Source organism: Canis lupus, unplaced genomic scaffold, assembly GCF_011100685.1.
Source record: "Canis lupus familiaris isolate Mischka breed German Shepherd unplaced genomic scaffold, alternate assembly UU_Cfam_GSD_1.0 chrUn_S1752H1948, whole genome shotgun sequence".
Taxonomy (NCBI): domain Eukaryota; kingdom Metazoa; phylum Chordata; class Mammalia; order Carnivora; family Canidae; genus Canis; species Canis lupus.
In genome coordinates, this window is record NW_023330604.1 from 44,246 (window position 1) to 60,339 (window position 16,094).

The window sequence follows — 16,094 nt, forward strand, 5'->3', positions numbered from 1 at the left end:
GGGAAGCGCGCGCCGGGGGCAGGGGGCAAGGGGCGGGGCTCCCCGGCGGGCAGCCGAGGGCCCGGGAGCCGCAGGGCGGCGAGAGCGCCCCCCAGAGGCGGGCGGCGGAGGCGGCGGGCGGTCGTGCCTGCGGAGCAGCCAGGGCTGCGTGGGGGTGGCGCGGGTGGGGCGCCGGGCGGGCCGCTGGTGGCGCCCGCGACGGCGCAGAGCTGCGGCCGGCCGGCACGTCGGGGCAGGGCTGCGGCAGGCGGCGGAGGCGGTGGCGAGAGGGCGAGGAGGCGCTGGTGCGGAGCCTGGGCCGGCGTCCGGGGGCGGCCGGGCTGTGCAGCGTTGGTGGTATAGTGGTGAGCATAGCTGCCTTCCAAGCAGTTGACCCGGGTTCGATTCCCGGCCAACGCAGCTGGCCAACGTTTTGCGCGGCTCCAGGGCCCCGGTGCTCAGGCCCGATGGGAGCCGGGAGCCGGGCGCGACGCTGAGTGCGTGTGTGTGTGTGTGTGTGAGAGAGAGAGAGAGAGAGAGAGAGGAGGAGGAGGAGGAGGCGCGCAGCGTTTTGACGGCGCGGCGGGCGGGCGGTCCGGCCAGGTGGCTCGGCGGGGCCGGCGGGCGGCTGCGCGTGGCCCGGCGGGGGCCCTGGAGGCCAAGCAGAGGCGAGTGGGCGGTAGGGAGGGAGGCGCCGGGTCCAGGGCGCACGGGCCAGGCGCGCAGCCTGACGCTCCCTGGTGGTCTAGTGGTTAGGATTCGGCGCTCTCACCGCCGCGGCCCGGGTTCGATTCCCGGTCAGGGAAGCCTTTCTTCTTCCTCTCGCAAGACCGCCGCCGCACACCCCTTTTAGCCGAAGCTCGCTCGTGCGTCTCCCTGGCCCCGAGCTGACCGAGGCTGCGCGTGCGCACGAGGCCACCCGCCCCGTCGAGCCCAAGGCTGGCTTGCCTGCGGGCTCCGTCGGGCCGGCCCAAGCCTTTTGGCCTCGCTGGCTGGCTGGCCGGCAGGTGGGCCGACTGGAGGTCTCGGCGTCTCGCGGCCGCCTCCCCCGGACGCTCGCCGGGCTCCCCGTCTCGCTCCGCCCCAGGCCCGACAGGCCGGGACGCCGTCCGACCCCAGCCGAGGCCACCGACAGGCCGGGCGCCTCGGGCCTCCGTGGGTGCTTGGACTCTCCCGCAGCACCCCTGCCGCCGGGAGAAAGGTCGTGGCGGCTCGCAGCGCCCCCACCCCCGGCCCCCCGCTGGCTCCTTGGTGAGGTGCTACTTGGCGGCGGCCGCGCTGGGGGCATGTGGGGGCGGCGGGCCGAGGCAGAGGGGGCCGGGGTGTGGGGGAGGGTGAGCCACCTGTCTCTCTCTGAGTCGGGGGTCACTTGCTGGAGCCCCGGTGCCTTCTCTCGCCGTCGGCCCGGCAACCGCCAGCGATGGCGGCGCACGTGGGTGGTGGTCTTGGGCTTGGGCGGGGATGGGAGCAGAGCGCCGGCCCCCGCCGCCCCCGCCCGGGCAGGCGGTGGTTGGAAAGCGGTTGTGGGCGTGTCCCGGTGGCCGGACCACCAGGCAGTGGAGGCCAGAGAGCAGGGAGATAGATGCAGGAGGCCAGTGGGGCTAACCCGCGGGCCGGGCAGGTGGGAGGGGGCGGAGGCACCCGGGGGACAGACGGGGTGCCCTTGGAGGCCCCGGGTCAGTCCAACTGCACGACCGCTACCCCGAATCCTGGGGCAGAGGGGGCAGGCGTGTTCCCCGACACAGCTTCCTCCACCCACGCCCCGGCCCGCCCCGGCCCCAGCCCCACGTGGCCGGCGCCCCAGCTGGATGCCGCTCGGAAGGCGTTCCCCTTGGCGCCTTAGCGCCCACCTAGGCAGGAGAGCCTGCAGCCCTGTCTCCGCCCGGGTGCGGGTCTCCTGGCGCCGCTGCTCCTGCAGGTGAACCGCAGCGCCCGGCCTCCTTCCTGCCAACGCTTGCACGCCGGCCCTCCAAGGCTTTGCTGTGTGTCCAGAGACCGTCTGTCTCCGTCGGAGGCCGCAGAGGCCGGCCCGCGCTCTGCGTGAGCCTTCCGCGGTCGCTGGCTGGATTGGGCCACGGTCGGGCGGCGGTGGAGAGGAGCGCCCGTGGGCCTCCGGGTGCTTCCCGTCAGCACGGGCAGTTCCCTCAGCGCCCTCGCCTCTCCCTCTGGCTGTATGGGTGGGGGGTGGGGGTGGCGGGGAGTCCGCGACGGTGGGGGGATAGCGCGGGACGAGGGTGTTCTCCCCGGCGCGTCGCCTCCCACGGGGGTCAGGGCACAGGCGCAAAGCGTCCCGGAAAGAGGGGAGGGCCAGGAGCGGACCGAGCCGGGGCAGTGGGAGAAGGAGTACCGGGGTGTGTGCGTGGAGTGAGGGCCCGGGACGTGTGGCGCCGGCGGGCACTGGCCGAGAGTGGGGCTGGCCACTGAGGCAGGGTGTCTGCGGGGGCTCGGGTGCGGCAGGGCACCCTGCCCGGCGCCTCTCCTGCACCTGTGCACCTGTGCGGGCGGGCGAGCTGTGAGGTAGGGGGACGGGACACGCTGGGCGTGTGCCCTGAGGAGCCTGTGGGAGACCGGGACTGCCGGCCTTGAGTGTAGGACGTGGGTGTGGGGTCCAGGGGTCGGTGGTAGATGAGGGTTTGAGCCTGAGGCTGGAAGGAGCGGCACGTTGCACGTGGGGGTGGGTGGCGGTGGGGAGGGGTCCCCGGTGCCAGAGGGCTGGGAGACCCCCGTGGTGGCGGGGTGGACGGCGGCGGAGAGGTGCCGGGAGGCCGCTGGGCTGCGCTGGGCTGCGCTGGGCTGCGCTGGGCTGCGCTGCAGGGTGGCCGGGCAGACGAGAGCGGTTGAGCGAAGCGAGCGAGCGAGCGCGAGCGAGGTGCAGGGGGCGGGGGGTGGCAAGCAGGCAGCTGCGCGGCGCCGGGCGAGGCAAAGAGAGAGAGAGAGGGAGGGAGGGAGGGACCGGGTGTCGGAGTGTTTTCCCACGGGGTGAGGAATTCCACCCGCCCCGGAGATGACCATTCCCCGTCACTCGTCATGGGACCACCAGCCACGTCTCAGGTGTCAGGTGTCGTCCTGGGCTTGAGATTCAGGGAGCCAAAGGGACAGACGCAACGCACGATCATCGACAAATGAGGACTGGGAAAGAGAGGCACGGAGGCGGGTGACAGGGGTGGGTCGTTCGGGCAAGAGGGGCTGGTGGGGGGTGGAGGGGCCAGCGGCGCTGGTACTCGTGTTGCTCGCTGCTGCCGCCGCTGCCTCCGCCGCCGCCGTGATGGTGGTGGCGAACTTTGGCGCTGTTGGTGACTGCGTCCCCCGGGGCCCCGGTGTAACGGTGGACTCGGTGAGCGATGTGGTCGGGGGTCCGGGAAGGCCTTCGGTGCCGCCGCCGGCGATGCCCTTGCCCGTGCGCTGGCCCTCGGTCCCTGCTGCTGCTGCTATCGCGGTGGTGGTTGTGCTGGGTGGTCCTGGGGCTTGGTGGCGACTCGGTGCTGGTGGGGTGGCGGTGAGGGAGGGTGGAGGACTTCAGGGCCGTGGGCCATGCTACCCGTGCCGGTGTGCTGATGGTGGCCTCGGTGGTGGCGGTGACCGCGGAGGACTTCAGTCTGTTGGCGATCATGCCTACGCTGGCCTGCTGGCGGTGGGCACGTCCCGCTGCTGCTGCTGCTGCTGCTGCTGCTGCTGCTGGTACAACTGCTTCTGGCATGGTGGTGGTAGTCCTGGTGCTGGTGCTGGTGCTGGTGCTGGTGTGGGATGGTGGTCCTGGGGGTTGGTGGTGGACCAAGTGCTGCGGGGGTCGTGGAGGCCGGGCGAGGGGGGGAGGTGACCTCCGTGCCCTTGGCCGTGATGCCCATGCTGGTGCGCCGCCGTTCGTGGACCCGACGTGCTGGTGACAGCCGTGGCGGTGGCGCTGTCCCTCGAGGCTGGGTGTGCTGGCGCCGGTGCTGGCTAGGCTGCATGGACCTGGTGCTCGCGGTGACTTTAGCAGTGGGGAGTGGCCCGTGTTTGAAGGAGACCGCGGCCAGGTGGCCATAGAGAGCATCCCGGGGCTGCCAACGGGAGGATGTCGGGCCGTGAAACGGGGCTCCCTGGCGCGCTCCCAAGGAGTGGCTGAGGGCCCCTCCAGAGGAGGGGTGGCAAGATGGTTGGTGGTCGGTCGACGTGCAAAGAGAGGAGGGTTTGGGGAGTGTGGGTAGAATGAGCCATTGAGGGAGGGAATGTGAAAGCATGCAGGTGGGCTGTGCCCGGGCGGGCGCGGGCGGTGCTTGGAAAGCATTGCTTGAAGTGACGTGGGTGAGCGAAGCGCCGTCCGGGTCAGGGTCATGAGAGAAAAAGGGCAAGGACAACGTGGGGCCGGGCAAGGGACCTGGGCCACGTCGGGCGGCAGGGGGCGGGCAGCCGGGTGGAGCGTGGCGGCCAGGGCTGGCGGCCACGGGCGAGAGACCAGAACAGACAAGTCGGCAGGGGGAAGCGGGGCGGGGCAGGAGGGCAGGGCCCCCGGCGTGAGCACAGCTGGTTCAGGCTCAGGCCCTGTGGCTTGAGCGCGTGCGCGAGGAAGCCGGGCGCGCGCGGCCAAAAGGGGGCGGCGCGCTGCATGGGCCGGGAATCGAACCCGGGCCTCCCGCGTGGCAGGCGAGAATTCTACCACTGAACCACCATGCACCGGTGGCGGCGGCCACCAGACGGCTTCCCCAGCGGCGCTCGTCGTCGTCCCGGCACGGCCAGTGGTGAGCACCCGCTGCGCGGGGGCGGGCGGGCGGGCCCGCGGTCTGCAAGACAGGCTCCGCGACCGTGCAGATGCGCCGAGGGCTCGGGCTCGGGCTCGGGCTCGGGCTCGGGCCGGCGCGCGGCGCCCACGGTCCCAGCGAGGCCCGAGGCGGACTCGGCTCACCCTGCGCCCTCTCCCTGGGGCGTGGCCGCCGCCAGACACCTGTCCCTTGCCGGGAGGAAGCAGCCTGGCCAAGCCTGACCCGCGCCCGATTCCCAGGCAGCGCAGGGCGTCTGTGGCCGGCGCAGCTCACAGCGCGGACCTTCCCTTCCCTCCCGGCCGCCACCCGAAGGCCCATTGGCGGATGGCTCTCCGGCCCGTGCAGTGCGCGCCGGCGGGGGCCGGCTGGGGCCCGGAGCTCGGATTGTGTGCGCTCCCGGGGTGCCGCGGGGTGGGGGGGGGGGGAGGTGGGTGCGCGTAGTTGGTGCGTGTCGGCGTCGGTGTCGTCGTCGGAGATGGGGGGGCCGCCGAGTAGCGCCCAAGCCAAGAGGCCAAAGAAAGGGCGTGTGAGCTCTGCCCGCAGCTCTCCGTCGGGGGCCGAGCTGGGCTGCGGTTGGGGGTGAGGCCGGCAGGTGCGCTTGGGCGGAGCGGCCGCCGGCTGGCTGGCTGGCGGGCGGCGCGGTGATGGAGCGCGCTGGCGTCCTGGAGCCCCGGCCCGCAGCGGCTTCCGGCGCGGAGGGGGCCCGGGGAGGCAGGCTGCCTTGCGCTCAGGGCTCCCCGGAGCCACCAACGGCGGGGTGGACCCCACCCCGCCCCCCCGGGCCAGGCCCAGCGAACGGGGCGGGGGTCCCGTCTCTGGCTGGCGCGCGGAGGGCTCGGCTGCCCGCCTGGCGGGCGTGTGGCCTGTGGTGAGGCCTCCGGGTGGCCACGCCTCGTGGGCGCCCCGGGGACGGAGGGGGGTGGAGACCACTGAATGAATGGGGGCCGGCGGAAAGGACAGGCCGTGGGGACCACCGCGCTCCCAGCGGGCGGGCGGGGGGAGGTGGTAGGGCGGGGCTGGGAGAGCGAGGAGGCGAGCGAGGCGCGCCCCTCAGTGGGAGCGTGGCCCGGCCCGCGCGGGGCTTGCCGGCATTTCGGCCCGCGGCTGGCCTGCAGGGGGCGGCGGCGGGGAAGGAAGAGGGGCAAACGGAGCCCCCGGAGAGCCGTGCCGCCGACTTGCCGAGTTGCCGAGGCCCGCGGACCGCCGTGGGATGAGGAGGAGGAGAGGCGCGGGAGGTGGCGGGGGAGGGAGGGCGCGGGGGCGCCAAGCCTGTGGCCGGGAGGGCCGAGGCGCTGCAGCTGCGTGGGTCCCGGGCCACGTGTGCCAGGGCGCCGCCAGCCCGCAGCCCGCACCCGCAGCCCGCAGCCCGCAGCGGCGTGTAAGGGCGGGACAGACAGGGCGTCGTCCAGGCCCGGGTGCGGAGAGCCCGCGTTGGGCGGGCCAAAGGTGGGCGTGTCAGGAGTGGGATTCGAAACCCACGCCTCCAGGGGAGACTGCGACCTGAACGCAGCGCCTTAGACCGCTCGGCCATCCTGACGGCGGGCCTGGGCGCGCCGCCGCTCGCCTGGCTGGGACCCGGCGCCGACCCGGAGCTGGCTGGCGGCCGTGTGGGTGCGCGACGGACGGACGGACGGACGGACGACGGGACCACTCGCGTCCGGTCGACGAGGCCAACGGCCCGCCGACTGACTCTGCTGGCGCCGCCAGCACCTCGCCGCGGTCCTCGCCGCCGCCCCCTCCCCCTTCCCGGGGCGCGCACCCTCTGCGGGCGTCCGGGCCCCCCGCCCCGCCCCCCGCCGCCCCCCGCCGCCCGCAGCGCCCATCCCGCGCGGGGCTCCGGCTCGCTCGCGCCATGCCCTGCTTGCCGTGTCGGGCGTCTTCTCCCGCCCGCCATCCCCGCGCGGCTGGGCGGGGGCGGGGGCTGGCGGCGGGTCCGGGGGCGCGACGCTCCGAGTCGGGCCGGGGGACTGCTGTGCGCGCTGACGCGGCGGCCGGGGGGTCGGGCCGGGTGGGCCGTGGCCCGGGGCACGTGGCGGGGCCCTGGCAGGACGGGCGCGCGGGACGTCGAGGGCCCGGGTGGCGTGGGCAGGCAGGCAGGCCGGCGGGGCGGGCGGGCGGGCGGAGAGGGGGTCGGGCGCCCGGGCGGCCGCCGCCGCCGTCCTCGTTAGTATAGTGGTGAGTACCCCGCCTGTCACGCGGGAGACCGGGGTTCGATTCCCCGACGGGGAGGCGAGACACGCCTCCTTTTGGTCGCGGGCGCCGCCGCCGCTCTGCCCAAACGTACGCCGGCCCCCAGGGCCCTCCTTCTCCTCTTCTCCTCCTTGTCCTGCTTCTCCTCCCTCGTGCCTCCGCCCGGCCCCGTGCGGCCAGAGGCGCGGGGCGACCGCGGGGGCCCGTCCTGCCCGCCGTCGACCCGACCCCCCGCACCCCCTGCCCTTCCTCGTCGGCCCTGGCGCCCTGGCGCCCTGGCGCGTTCGGGCTCGGCCCAGCCCAGCCGGGACCTCCTGACGGGAGGCTGGCCGCCACGGGCTCCTCGCTCACGCGACGGACAGCTGCCCGGCTGCCGGGCTGCCCGTGGAGGTGGCCGTGGGGGGCCGGGCCGACTGTGCGGGCGGGGCGGGGGCGGGGCGGGGCGGGGCGCGGGTGGCGGGAGGGAAGGGAAGGGAAGGGAAGCGCGCGCCGGGGGCAGGGGGCAAGGGGCGGGGCTCCCCGGCGGGCAGCCGAGGGCCCGGGAGCCGCAGGGCGGCGAGAGCGCCCCCCAGAGGCGGGCGGCTGGAGGCGGCGGGCGGTCGTGCCTGCGGAGCAGCCAGGGCTGCGTGGGGGTGGCGGCTGGGGTGGGCGCCGGGCGGCCGCTGGTGCGCCCGCGACGGCGCAGAGCTGCGACGCCGGCACGTCGGGGCAGGGCTGCGGCAAGGCGGCGGAGGCGGTGGCGAGAGGGCGAGGAGGCGCTGGTGCGGAGCCTGGGCCGGCGTCCGGGGCGGCCCGGGCTGTGCAGCGTTGGTGGTATAGTGGTGAGCATAGCTGCCTTCAAGCAGTTGACCCGGGTTCGATTCCCGGCCAACGCAGCTGGCCAACGTTTTGCGCGCTCCAGGGCCCCGGTGCTCAGGCCCGATGGGAGCCGGGAGCCGGGCGCGACGCTGAGTGCGTGTGTGTTGTGTGTGTGTGTGAGAGAGAGGAGAGGAGAGAGAGAGAGAGGAGGATGAGGAGGAGGCGCGCAGCGTTTTGACGGCGCGGCGGCGGGCGGTCCGGCAGGTTGGCTCGGCGGGGCCGGCGGGCGGCTGCGCGTGGCCCCGGCGGGGGCCCTGGAGGCCAAGCAGAGGCGAGTGGGCGGTAGGGAGGGAGGCGCCGGGTCCAGGGCGCACGGGGCCAGGCGCGCAGCCTGACGCTCCCTGGTGGTCTAGTGGTTAGGATTCGGCGCTCTCACCGCCGCGGCCCGGGTTCGATTCCCGGTCAGGGAAGCCTTTCTTCTTCCTCTCGCAAGACCGCCGCCGCACACCCCTTTTAGCCGAGCTCGCTCGTGCGTCTCCCTGGCCCCGAGCTTGACCGATGGCTGCGCGTGCGCACGAGGCCACCCGCCCGTCGAGCCCAAGGCTGGCTTGCCTGGCGGGCTCCGTCGGGCCGGCCCAAGCCTTTTGCCTCGCTGGCTGGCTGGCCGGCAGGTGGGCCGGACTGGAGGTCTCGCGTCTCCGCGGCCGCCTCCCCCGGACGCTCGCCTGGCTCCCCGTCTCGCTCGCCCCAGGCCCGACAGTCCGGGACGCCGTCCGACCCCAGCCGAGCCACCGACATGCCGGGCGCCTCGGGCCTCCGTTGGTTGCTTTGGACTCTCCCGCAGCACCCCTGCCGCGGGAGGAAAGGTCGTGGCGGCTCGCAGCGCCCCCCACCCCCGGCCCCCGCTGGCTCCTTGGTGAGGTTCTACTTGGCGGCGGCCGCGCTGGGGGCATGTGTGGGCGGGCGGGCCGAGGCAGAGGGGGCCTGGGTGTGGGGAGGTGAGCCACCTGTCTCTCTCTGAGTCGGGGGTCACTTGCTGGAGCCCCCGGTGCCTTCTCTCGGCCGTCGGCCCGGCAACCGCCAGCGATGGCGGCGCACGTGGGTGGTGGTCTTGGGCTTGGGCGGGGATGGGAGCAGAGCGCCGGCCCCCGCCGCCCCCCGCCCGGGCAGGCGGTGGTTGGAAAGCGGTTGTGGGCGTGTCCCGGTGGGCCGGACCACCAGGCAGTGGAGGCCAGAGAGCAGGGAGATAGATGCAGGAGGCCAGTGGGGCTAACCCGCGGGCCGGGCAGGTGGGAGGGGGCGGAGGCACCCGGGGGACAGACGGGGTGCCCTTGGAGGCCCCGGGTCAGTCCAACTGCACGACCGCTACCCCACCCCCGAATCCTGGGGCAGAGGGGCAGGCGTGTTCCCCGACACAGCTTCCTCCACCCCACGCCCCCGGCCCGGCCCCGGCCCCAGCCCCACGTGGCCGGCGCCCCAGCTGGATGCCGCTCGGAAGGCGTTCCCCTTGGCGCCTTAGCGCCCACCTAGGCAGGAGAGCCTGCAGCCCTGTCTCCGCCCGGGTGCGGGTCTCCTGGCGCCGCTGCTCCTGCAGGTGAACCGCAGCGCCCGGCCTCCTTCCTGCCAACGCTTGCACGCCGGCCCTCCAAGGCTTTGCTGTGTGTCCAGAGACCGTCTGTCTCCGTCGGAGGCGCAGAGGCCGGCCCGCGCTCTGCGTGAGCCTTCCGCGGCTCGCTGGCTGGATTGGGCCACGGTCGGGCGCGGTGGAGAGGAGCGCCCGTGGGCCTCCGGGTGCTTCCCGTCAGCACGGGCAGTTCCCTCAGCGCCCTCGCCTCTCCCTCTGGCTGTATGGGTGGGGGTGGGGGTGCGGGGAGTCCGCGACGGTGGGGGATAGCGCGGGACGAGGGTGTTCTCCCCCGGCGCGTCGCCTCCCACGGGGGTCAGGGCACAGGCGCAAAGCGTCCCGGAAAGAGGGGAGGGCCAGGAGCGGACCGAGCCGGGCAGTGGGAGAAGGAGTACCGGGTGTGTGCGTGGAGTGAGGGCCCGGGACGTGTGGCGCCGGCGGGCACTGGCCGAGAGTGGGGCTGGCCACTGAGGCAGGGTGTCTGCGGGGGCTCGGGTGCGGCAGGGCACCCTGCCCGGCGCCTCTCCTGCACCTGTGCACCTGTGCGGGCGGGCGAGCTGTGAGGTAGGGGACGGGACACGCTGGGCGTGTGCCTGAGGAGCCTGTGGGAGACCGGGACTGCCGGCCTTGAGTGTAGGACGTGGGTGTGGGGTCCAAGGGGTCGGTGGTAGATGGAGGGTTTGAGCCTGGAGGCTGGAAGGAGCGGCACGTGGCACGTGGGGGTGGGTGGCGGTGGGGAGTGGGTCCCGGTGCCAGAGGGCTGGGAGACCCCGTGGTGGCGGTGGACGGCGGCGGGAGAGGTGCCGGGAGGCCGCTGGGCTGCGCTGGGCTGCGCTGCAGGGTGGCCGGGCAGACGAGAGCGGGTGAGCGAGCGAGCGAGCGAGCGAGCGAGCGAGGTGCAGGGGGCGGGGGTGGCAAGCAGGCAGCTGCGCGGCGGCCGGGCGAGGCAAAGAGAGAGAGAGAGGGAGGGAGGGAGGGACCGGGTGTCGGAGCTGTTCCCACGGGGTGAGAATTCCACCGCCCCGGAGATGACCATTCCCCGTCATCGTCATGGGGACCACCAGCCACGTCTCAGGTGTCAGGTGTCGTCCTGGGCTTGAGATTCAGGGAGGCCAAAGGGACAGACGCAACGCACGATCATCGACAAATGAGGACTGGGAAAGGAGGGCACGGGGAGGCGGGGTGACAGGGGTGGGGTCGTTCGGGCAAGAGGGGCTGGTGGGGGTGGAGGGGCCAGCGGCGCTGGTACTCGTGTTGCTGCTGCTGCCGCCGCTGCCTCCGCCGCCGCCGGTGATGGTGGTGGCGAACTTTGGCGCTGTTGGTGACGGCGTCCCCCGGGGCCCCGGTGTAACGGTGGACTCGGTGAGCGATGGGGGGTCGGGGGTCCGGGAAGGCCTTCGGTGCCGCCGCCGGCGATGCCCTTGCCCGTGCGCTGGCCTCGGTCCTGCTGCTGCTGCTATCGCGGTGGTGGTGTGCTGGTGGTCCTGGGGCTTGGTGGCGACTCGGTGCTGGTGGGGTGGTGGTGAGGGAGGGTGGAGGACTTCAGGGCCGTGGGCCATGCTACCCGTGCCGGTGTGCTGATGGTGGCCTCGGTGGTGGCGGTGACCGCGGAGGACTTCAGTCTGTTGGCGATCATGCCTACGCTGGCCTGCTGGCGGTGGGCACGTCCCGCTGCTGCTGCTGCTGCTGCTGCTGCTGCTGCTGCTGCTGGTACAACTGCTTCTGGTATGGTGGTGGTAGTCCTGGTGCTGGTGCTGGTGCTGGTGCTGGTGTGGGGATGGTGGTCCTGGGGGTTGGTGGTGGACCAAGTGCTGCGGGGGTCGTGGAGGCCGGGCGAGGGGGGGAGGTGACCTCCGTGCCCTTGGCCGTGATGCCCATGCTGGTGCGCCGCCGTTCGTGGACCCGACGTGCTGGTGACAGCCGTGGCGGTGGCGCTGTCCCTCGAGGCTGGGTGTGCTGGCGCCGGTGCTGGCTAGGCTGCATGGACCTGGTGCTCGCGGTGACTTTAGCAGTGGGGAGTGGCCCGTGTTTGAAGGAGACCGCGGCCAGGTGGCCATAGAGAGCATCCCGGGGCTGCCAACGGGAGGATGTCGGGCCGTGAAACGGGGCTCCCTGGCGCGCTCCAAGGAGTGGCTGAGGGCCCCTCCAGAGGAGGGGTGGCAAGATGGTTGGTGGTCGGTCGACGTGCAAAGAGAGGAGGGTTTGGGGAGTGTGGGTAGAATGAGCCATTGAGGGAGGGAATGTGAAAAGCATGCAGGTGGGCTGTGCCCGGGCGGGCGCGGGCGGTGCTTGGAAGCATTGCTTGAAGTGACGTGGGTGAGCGAAGCGCCGTCCGGGTCAGGGTCATGGAGAGAAAAAGGGCAAGGACAACGTGGGGCCGGGCAAGGGACCTGGGCCACGTCGGGCGGCAGGGGGCGGGCAGCCGGGTGGAGCGTGGCGGCCAGGGCTGGCGGCCACGGGCGAGAGACCAGAACAGACAAGTCGGCAGGGGGAAGCGGGGCGGGGCAGGAGGGCAGGGCCCCCGGCGTGAGCACAGCTGGTTCAGGCTCAGGCCCTGTGGCTTGAGCGCGTGCGCGAGGAAGCCGGGCGCGCGCGGCCAAAAGGGGGCGGCGCGCTGCATGGGCCGGGAATCGAACCCGGGCCTCCCGCGTGGCAGGCGAGAATTCTACCACTGAACCACCCATGCACCGGTGGCGGCGGCCACCAGACGGCTTCCCCAGCGGCGCTCGTCGTCGTCCCGGCACGGCCAGTGGTGAGCACCCGCTGCGCGGGGGCGGGCGGCGGGCCCGCGGTCTGCAAGACAGGCTCCGCGCCCGTGCAGATGCGCCGAGGGCTCGGGCTCGGGCTCGGGCTCGGGCTCGGGCCGGCGCGCGGCGCCCACGGTCCCAGCGAGGCCCCCGAGGCGGACTCGGCTCACCCTGCGCCCTCTCCCTGGGGCGGGGCCGCCGCCAGACACTGTCCTGCCGGGAGGAGCAGCCTGGCCAAGCCTGACCCGCGCCCGATTCCCAGGCAGCGCGGGGCGTCTGTGGCCGGCGCAGCTCAGCGCGGACCTTCCCTTCCCTCCCGGCGCCCCCCCGAAGGCCCATGGGCGGATGGCTCTCCGGCCCGTGCAGTGCGCGCCGGCGGGGGCCGGCTGGGGCCCGGAGCTCGGATTGTGTGCGCTCCCGGGGTGCCGCGGGGTGGGGGGGGGGGGGAGGTGGGTGCGCGTGTGTGCGTGTCGGCGTCGGTGTCGTCGTCGGAGATGGGGGCCGCCGAGTAGCGCCCAAGCCAAGAGGCCAAAGAAAGGCGTGTGAGCTCTGCCCGCAGCTCTCCGTCGGGGCCGGCTGGGCTGCGGTGGGGGTGAGGCCGGCAGGTGCGCTTGGGCGGAGCGGCCGCCGGCTGGCTGGCTGGCGGGCGGCGCGGTGAGGGAGCGCGCTGGCGTCCTGGAGCCCCGGCCCCGCAGCGGCTTCCGGCGCGGAGGGGGCCCGGGGAGGCAGGGCTGCCTTGCGCTCAGGGCTCCCCGGAGCCACCACGGCGGGGTGGACCCCACCCCGCCCCCCCGGGCCAGGCCCAGCGAACGGGGCGGGGGTCCCGTCTCTGGCTGGCGCGCGGAGGGCTCGGCTGCCCGCCTGGCGGGCGTGTGGCCGTGGTGAGGCCTCCGGGTGGCCACGCCTCGTGGGCGCCCCGGGGACGGAGGGGGGTGGAGACCACGGAATGAATGGGGGGCCGGCGGAAAGGACAGGCCGTGGGGACCCCGCGCTCCCGGCGGGCGGGCGGGGGGAGGTGTAGGGCGGGGCTGGGAGAGCGAGGAGGCGAGCGAGGCGCGCCCCTCAGTGGGAGCGTGGCCCGGCCCGCGCGGGGCTGCCGGCATTTCGGCCCGCGGCTGGCCTGCAGGGGGCGGCGGCGGGAAGGAAGAGGGCAAACGGAGCCCCCGGAGAGCCGTGCCGCCGACTTGCCGAGTTGCCGTGGGATGAGGAGGAGGGAGAGGCGCGGGAGTTGGCGGGGGAGGGAGGGCGCGGGGGGCGCCAAGCCTGTGGCCGGGAGGGCCGAGGCGCTGCAGCTGCGTGGGTCCCGGGCCACGTGTGCCAGGGCGCCGCCAGCCCGCAGCCCGCAGCCCGCAGCCCGCAGCCCGCAGCGGCGTGTAAGGCGGGACAGACAGGGCGTCGTCCAGGCCCGGGTGCGGAGAGCCCGCGTTGGGCGGGCCAAAAGGTGGGCGTGTCAGGAGTGGGATTCGAACCCACGCCTCCAGGGGAGACTGCGACCTGAACGCAGCGCCTTAGACCGCTCGGCCATCCTGACGGCGGGCCTGGGCGCGCCGCCGCTCGCCTGGCTGGGACCCGGCGCCGACCCCGGAGCTGGCTGGCGGGCCGTGTGGGTGCGCGACGGACGGACGGACGGACGGACGGACGGGACTCGCGTCCCGGTCGACGAGGCCAACGGCCCGCCGACTGACTCTGCTGGCGCCGCCGCCCTCGCCGCGGTCCTCGCCGCCGCCCCCTCCCCCTTCCCGGGGCGCGCACCCTGCTGCGGGCGTCCGGCCCCCCGCCGCCCCCGCCGCCCCCGCCGCCCGCCGCGGCCCATCCCCGGCGCGGGGCCTCCGGCTCGCTCGCGCAGCCCTGCTTGCCGTGTCGGGCGTCTTCTCCCGCCGCCATCCCCGCGCGGCTGGGGCGGGGGCGGCGGCGGGTCCGGGGCGCGACGCTCCGAGTCGGGCCGGGGGACTGCTGTGCGCGCTGACGCGGCGGCCGGGGGGTCGGGCCGGGTGGGCCGTGGCCCGGGGCAACGTGGCGGGCGCCTGGCAGGACGGGGCGCGCGGGACGTCGAGGGCCCGGGTGGGCGTGGGCAGGCAGGCAGGCCGGGCGGGCGGGCGGGCGGAGAGGGGTCGGGCGCCCGGGCGGCCGCCGCCGCCGTCCTCGTTAGTATAGTGGTGAGTATCCCCGCCTGTCACGCGGGAGACCGGGGTTCGATTCCCCGACGGGGAGGCGAGACACGCCCTCTTTTGGTCGCGGGCGCCGCCGCCGCGCTGCCCAAAACGTACGCCGGCCCCCAGGGCCCTCCTTCTCCTCCTTCTCCTCCTTGTCCTCCTTCTCCTCCCTCGTGCCTCCGCCCGGCCCCGTGCGGCCAGAGGCGCGGGGCGACCGCGGGGGCCCGTCCTGCCCGCCGTCGACCCGACCCCCCGCACCCCCTGCCCTTCCTCGTCGGCCCTGGCGCCCTGGCGCCCTGGCGCGTGCGGGCTCGGCCCAGCCCAGCCGGGACCTCCTGACGGGAGGCTGGCCGCCACGGGCTCCTCGCTCACGCGACGGACAGCTGCCCGGCTGCCGGGCTGCCCGTGGAGGTGGCCGTGGGGGCCGGGCCGACTGTGCGGGCGGGGCGGGGCGGGGCGGGGCGGGGCGCGGGTGGCGGGAGGGAAGGGAAGGGAAGGGAAGCGCGCGCCGGGGGCAGGGGGCAAGGGGCGGGGCTCCCCGGCGGGCAGCCGAGGGCCCGGGAGCCGCAGGGCGGCGAGAGCGCCCCCCAGAGGCGGGCGGCGGAGGCGGCGGGCGGTCGTGCCTGCGGAGCAGCCAGGGCTGCGTGGGGGTGGCGCGGGTGGGGCGCCGGGCGGCCGCTGGTGGCGCCCGCGACGGCGCAGAGCTGCGGACGGCCGGCACGTCGGGGCAGGGCTGCGGCAGGCGGCGGAGGCGGTGGCGAGAGGGCGAGGAGGCGCTGGTGCGGAGCCTGGGCCGGCGTCCGGGGGCGGCCCGGGCTGTGCAGCGTTGGTGGTATAGTGGTGAGCATAGCTGCCTTCCAAGCAGTTGACCCGGGTTCGATTCCCGGCCAACGCAGCTGGCCAACGTTTTGCGCGGCTCCAGGGCCCCGGTGCTCAGGCCCGATGGGAGCCGGGAGCCGGGCGCGACGCTGAGTGCGTGTGTGTGTGTGTGTGTGTGTGTGTGTGAGAGAGAGAGAGAGAGAGGAGGAGGAGGAGGAGGCGCGCAGCGTTTTGACGGCGCGGCGGGCGGGCGGTCCGGCCAGGTGGCTCGGCGGGGCCGGCGGGCGGCTGCGCGTGGCCCGGCGGGGGCCCTGGAGGCCAAGCAGAGGCGAGTGGGCGGTAGGGAGGGAGGCGCCGGGTCCAGGGCGCACGGGCCAGGCGCGCAGCCTGACGCTCCCTGGTGGTCTAGTGGTTAGGATTCGGCGCTCTCACCGCCGCGGCCCGGGTTCGATTCCCGGTCAGGGAAGCCTTTCTTCTTCCTCTCGCAAGACCGCCGCCGCACACCCCTTTTAGCCGAAGCTCGCTCGTGCGTCTCCCTGGCCCCGAGCTGACCGAGGCTGCGCGTGCGCACGAGGCCACCCGCCCCGTCGAGCCCAAGGCTGGCTTGCCTGGCGGGCTCCGTCGGGCCGGCCCAAGCCTTTTGGCCTCGCTGGCTGGCTGGCCGGCAGGTGGGCCGACTGGAGGTCTCGGCGTCTCGCGGCCGCCTCCCCCGGACGCTCGCCTGGCTCCCCGTCTCGCTCCGCCCCAGGCCCGACAGTCCGGGACGCCGTCCGACCCCAGCCGAGGCCACCGACAGGCCGGGCGCCTCGGGCCTCCGTGGGTGCTTGGACTCTCCCGCAGCACCCCTGCCGCCGGGAGAAAGGTCGTGGCGGCTCGCAGCGCCCCCACCCCCGGCCCCCCGCTGGCTCCTTGGTGAGGTGCTACTTGGCGGCGGCCGCGCTGGGGGCATGTGGGGGCGGCGGGCCGAGGCAGAGGGGGCCGGGTGTGGGGAGGGTGAGCCACCTGTCTCTCTCTGAGTCGGGGGTCACTTGCTGGAGCCCCCGGT

The 16,094-nt window shown here is 74.9% G+C and overlaps 2 protein-coding genes and 11 non-coding genes across 13 annotated transcripts; 7 read left to right on the plus strand and 6 right to left on the minus strand.

Moving 5' to 3' along the window:
* The first annotated feature begins 327 nt into the window (after positions 1–327).
* Positions 328–399, plus strand: TRNAG-UCC. Its single transcript has one exon. It is a non-coding gene; the product is annotated as a tRNA-Gly (tRNA).
* A 314-nt stretch (positions 400–713) lies between these two features.
* On the plus strand, positions 714–785 carry TRNAE-CUC. The gene has a single exon. It is a non-coding gene; the product is annotated as a tRNA-Glu (tRNA).
* Positions 786–3,591: 2,806 nt separating this feature from the next.
* LOC119878587 (basic proline-rich protein-like) lies at positions 3,592–8,504 on the minus strand. Its single transcript, XM_038589216.1, has 8 exons — positions 8,319–8,504; positions 7,935–8,020; positions 7,433–7,784; positions 6,374–7,286; positions 4,634–5,734; positions 4,337–4,392; positions 3,798–4,019; positions 3,592–3,732 (listed from the first exon to the last, which is right to left on the minus strand). The coding sequence occupies exons 1-8, from the start codon at positions 8,502–8,504 to the stop codon at positions 3,592–3,594; spliced, it is 3,057 nt and encodes a 1,018-aa protein (XP_038445144.1).
* TRNAG-GCC lies at positions 4,561–4,632 on the minus strand. The gene has a single exon. It is a non-coding gene; the product is annotated as a tRNA-Gly (tRNA).
* On the minus strand, positions 6,172–6,255 carry TRNAL-CAG. The gene has a single exon. It is a non-coding gene; the product is annotated as a tRNA-Leu (tRNA).
* On the plus strand, positions 6,877–6,947 carry TRNAD-GUC. The gene has a single exon. It is a non-coding gene; the product is annotated as a tRNA-Asp (tRNA).
* On the plus strand, positions 8,105–8,176 carry TRNAE-CUC. The gene has a single exon. It is a non-coding gene; the product is annotated as a tRNA-Glu (tRNA).
* Positions 8,505–10,968: 2,464 nt separating the features above from the next.
* Positions 10,969–15,078, minus strand: LOC119878588 (collagen alpha-1(I) chain-like). The gene is made up of 5 exons (XM_038589217.1): positions 14,740–15,078; positions 13,616–14,629; positions 12,019–13,564; positions 11,721–11,776; positions 10,969–11,403 (listed from the first exon to the last, which is right to left on the minus strand). The coding sequence occupies exons 1-5, from the start codon at positions 15,076–15,078 to the stop codon at positions 10,969–10,971; spliced, it is 3,390 nt and encodes a 1,129-aa protein (XP_038445145.1).
* On the minus strand, positions 11,946–12,016 carry TRNAG-GCC. The gene has a single exon. It is a non-coding gene; the product is annotated as a tRNA-Gly (tRNA).
* TRNAL-CAG lies at positions 13,526–13,608 on the minus strand. Its single transcript has one exon. It is a non-coding gene; the product is annotated as a tRNA-Leu (tRNA).
* TRNAD-GUC lies at positions 14,217–14,288 on the plus strand. The gene has a single exon. It is a non-coding gene; the product is annotated as a tRNA-Asp (tRNA).
* Positions 15,054–15,125, plus strand: TRNAG-UCC. Its single transcript has one exon. It is a non-coding gene; the product is annotated as a tRNA-Gly (tRNA).
* Positions 15,126–15,443: 318 nt separating this feature from the next.
* On the plus strand, positions 15,444–15,515 carry TRNAE-CUC. Its single transcript has one exon. It is a non-coding gene; the product is annotated as a tRNA-Glu (tRNA).
* Positions 15,516–16,094: the final 579 nt, after the last annotated feature.

Excerpts from the sequence above, each read along its gene's own strand:
- LOC119878587 (XM_038589216.1), bottom strand. The coding sequence starts at position 8,504 with ATGTCGGTGGCTCGGCTGGGGTCGGACGGCGTCCCGGACTGTCGGGCC. Across the intron at positions 8,021-8,318 it reads GGCCCGACGGAGCCCGCCAG|GGCCCCCGCCGGGGCCACGC; the intron begins GCAAGCCAGCCT and ends CTTGGCCTCCAG. Across the intron at positions 4,393-4,633 it reads TCTGGTGGCCGCCGCCACCG|CCCTGGCCGCCACGCTCCAC; the intron begins GTGCATGGTGGT and ends CGTGGCCGCCAG.
- LOC119878588 (XM_038589217.1), bottom strand. The coding sequence starts at position 15,078 with ATGCTCACCACTATACCACCAACGCTGCACAGCCCGGGCCGCCCCCGG. Across the intron at positions 13,565-13,615 it reads GCGAGCGGCGGCGCGCCCAG|TCTCCCCTGGAGGCGTGGGT; the intron begins GCCCGCCGTCAG and ends TTCAGGTCGCAG. Across the intron at positions 11,404-11,720 it reads TGCCGCCCGACGTGGCCCAG|CCCCGGGATGCTCTCTATGG; the intron begins GTCCCTTGCCCG and ends TCCCGTTGGCAG.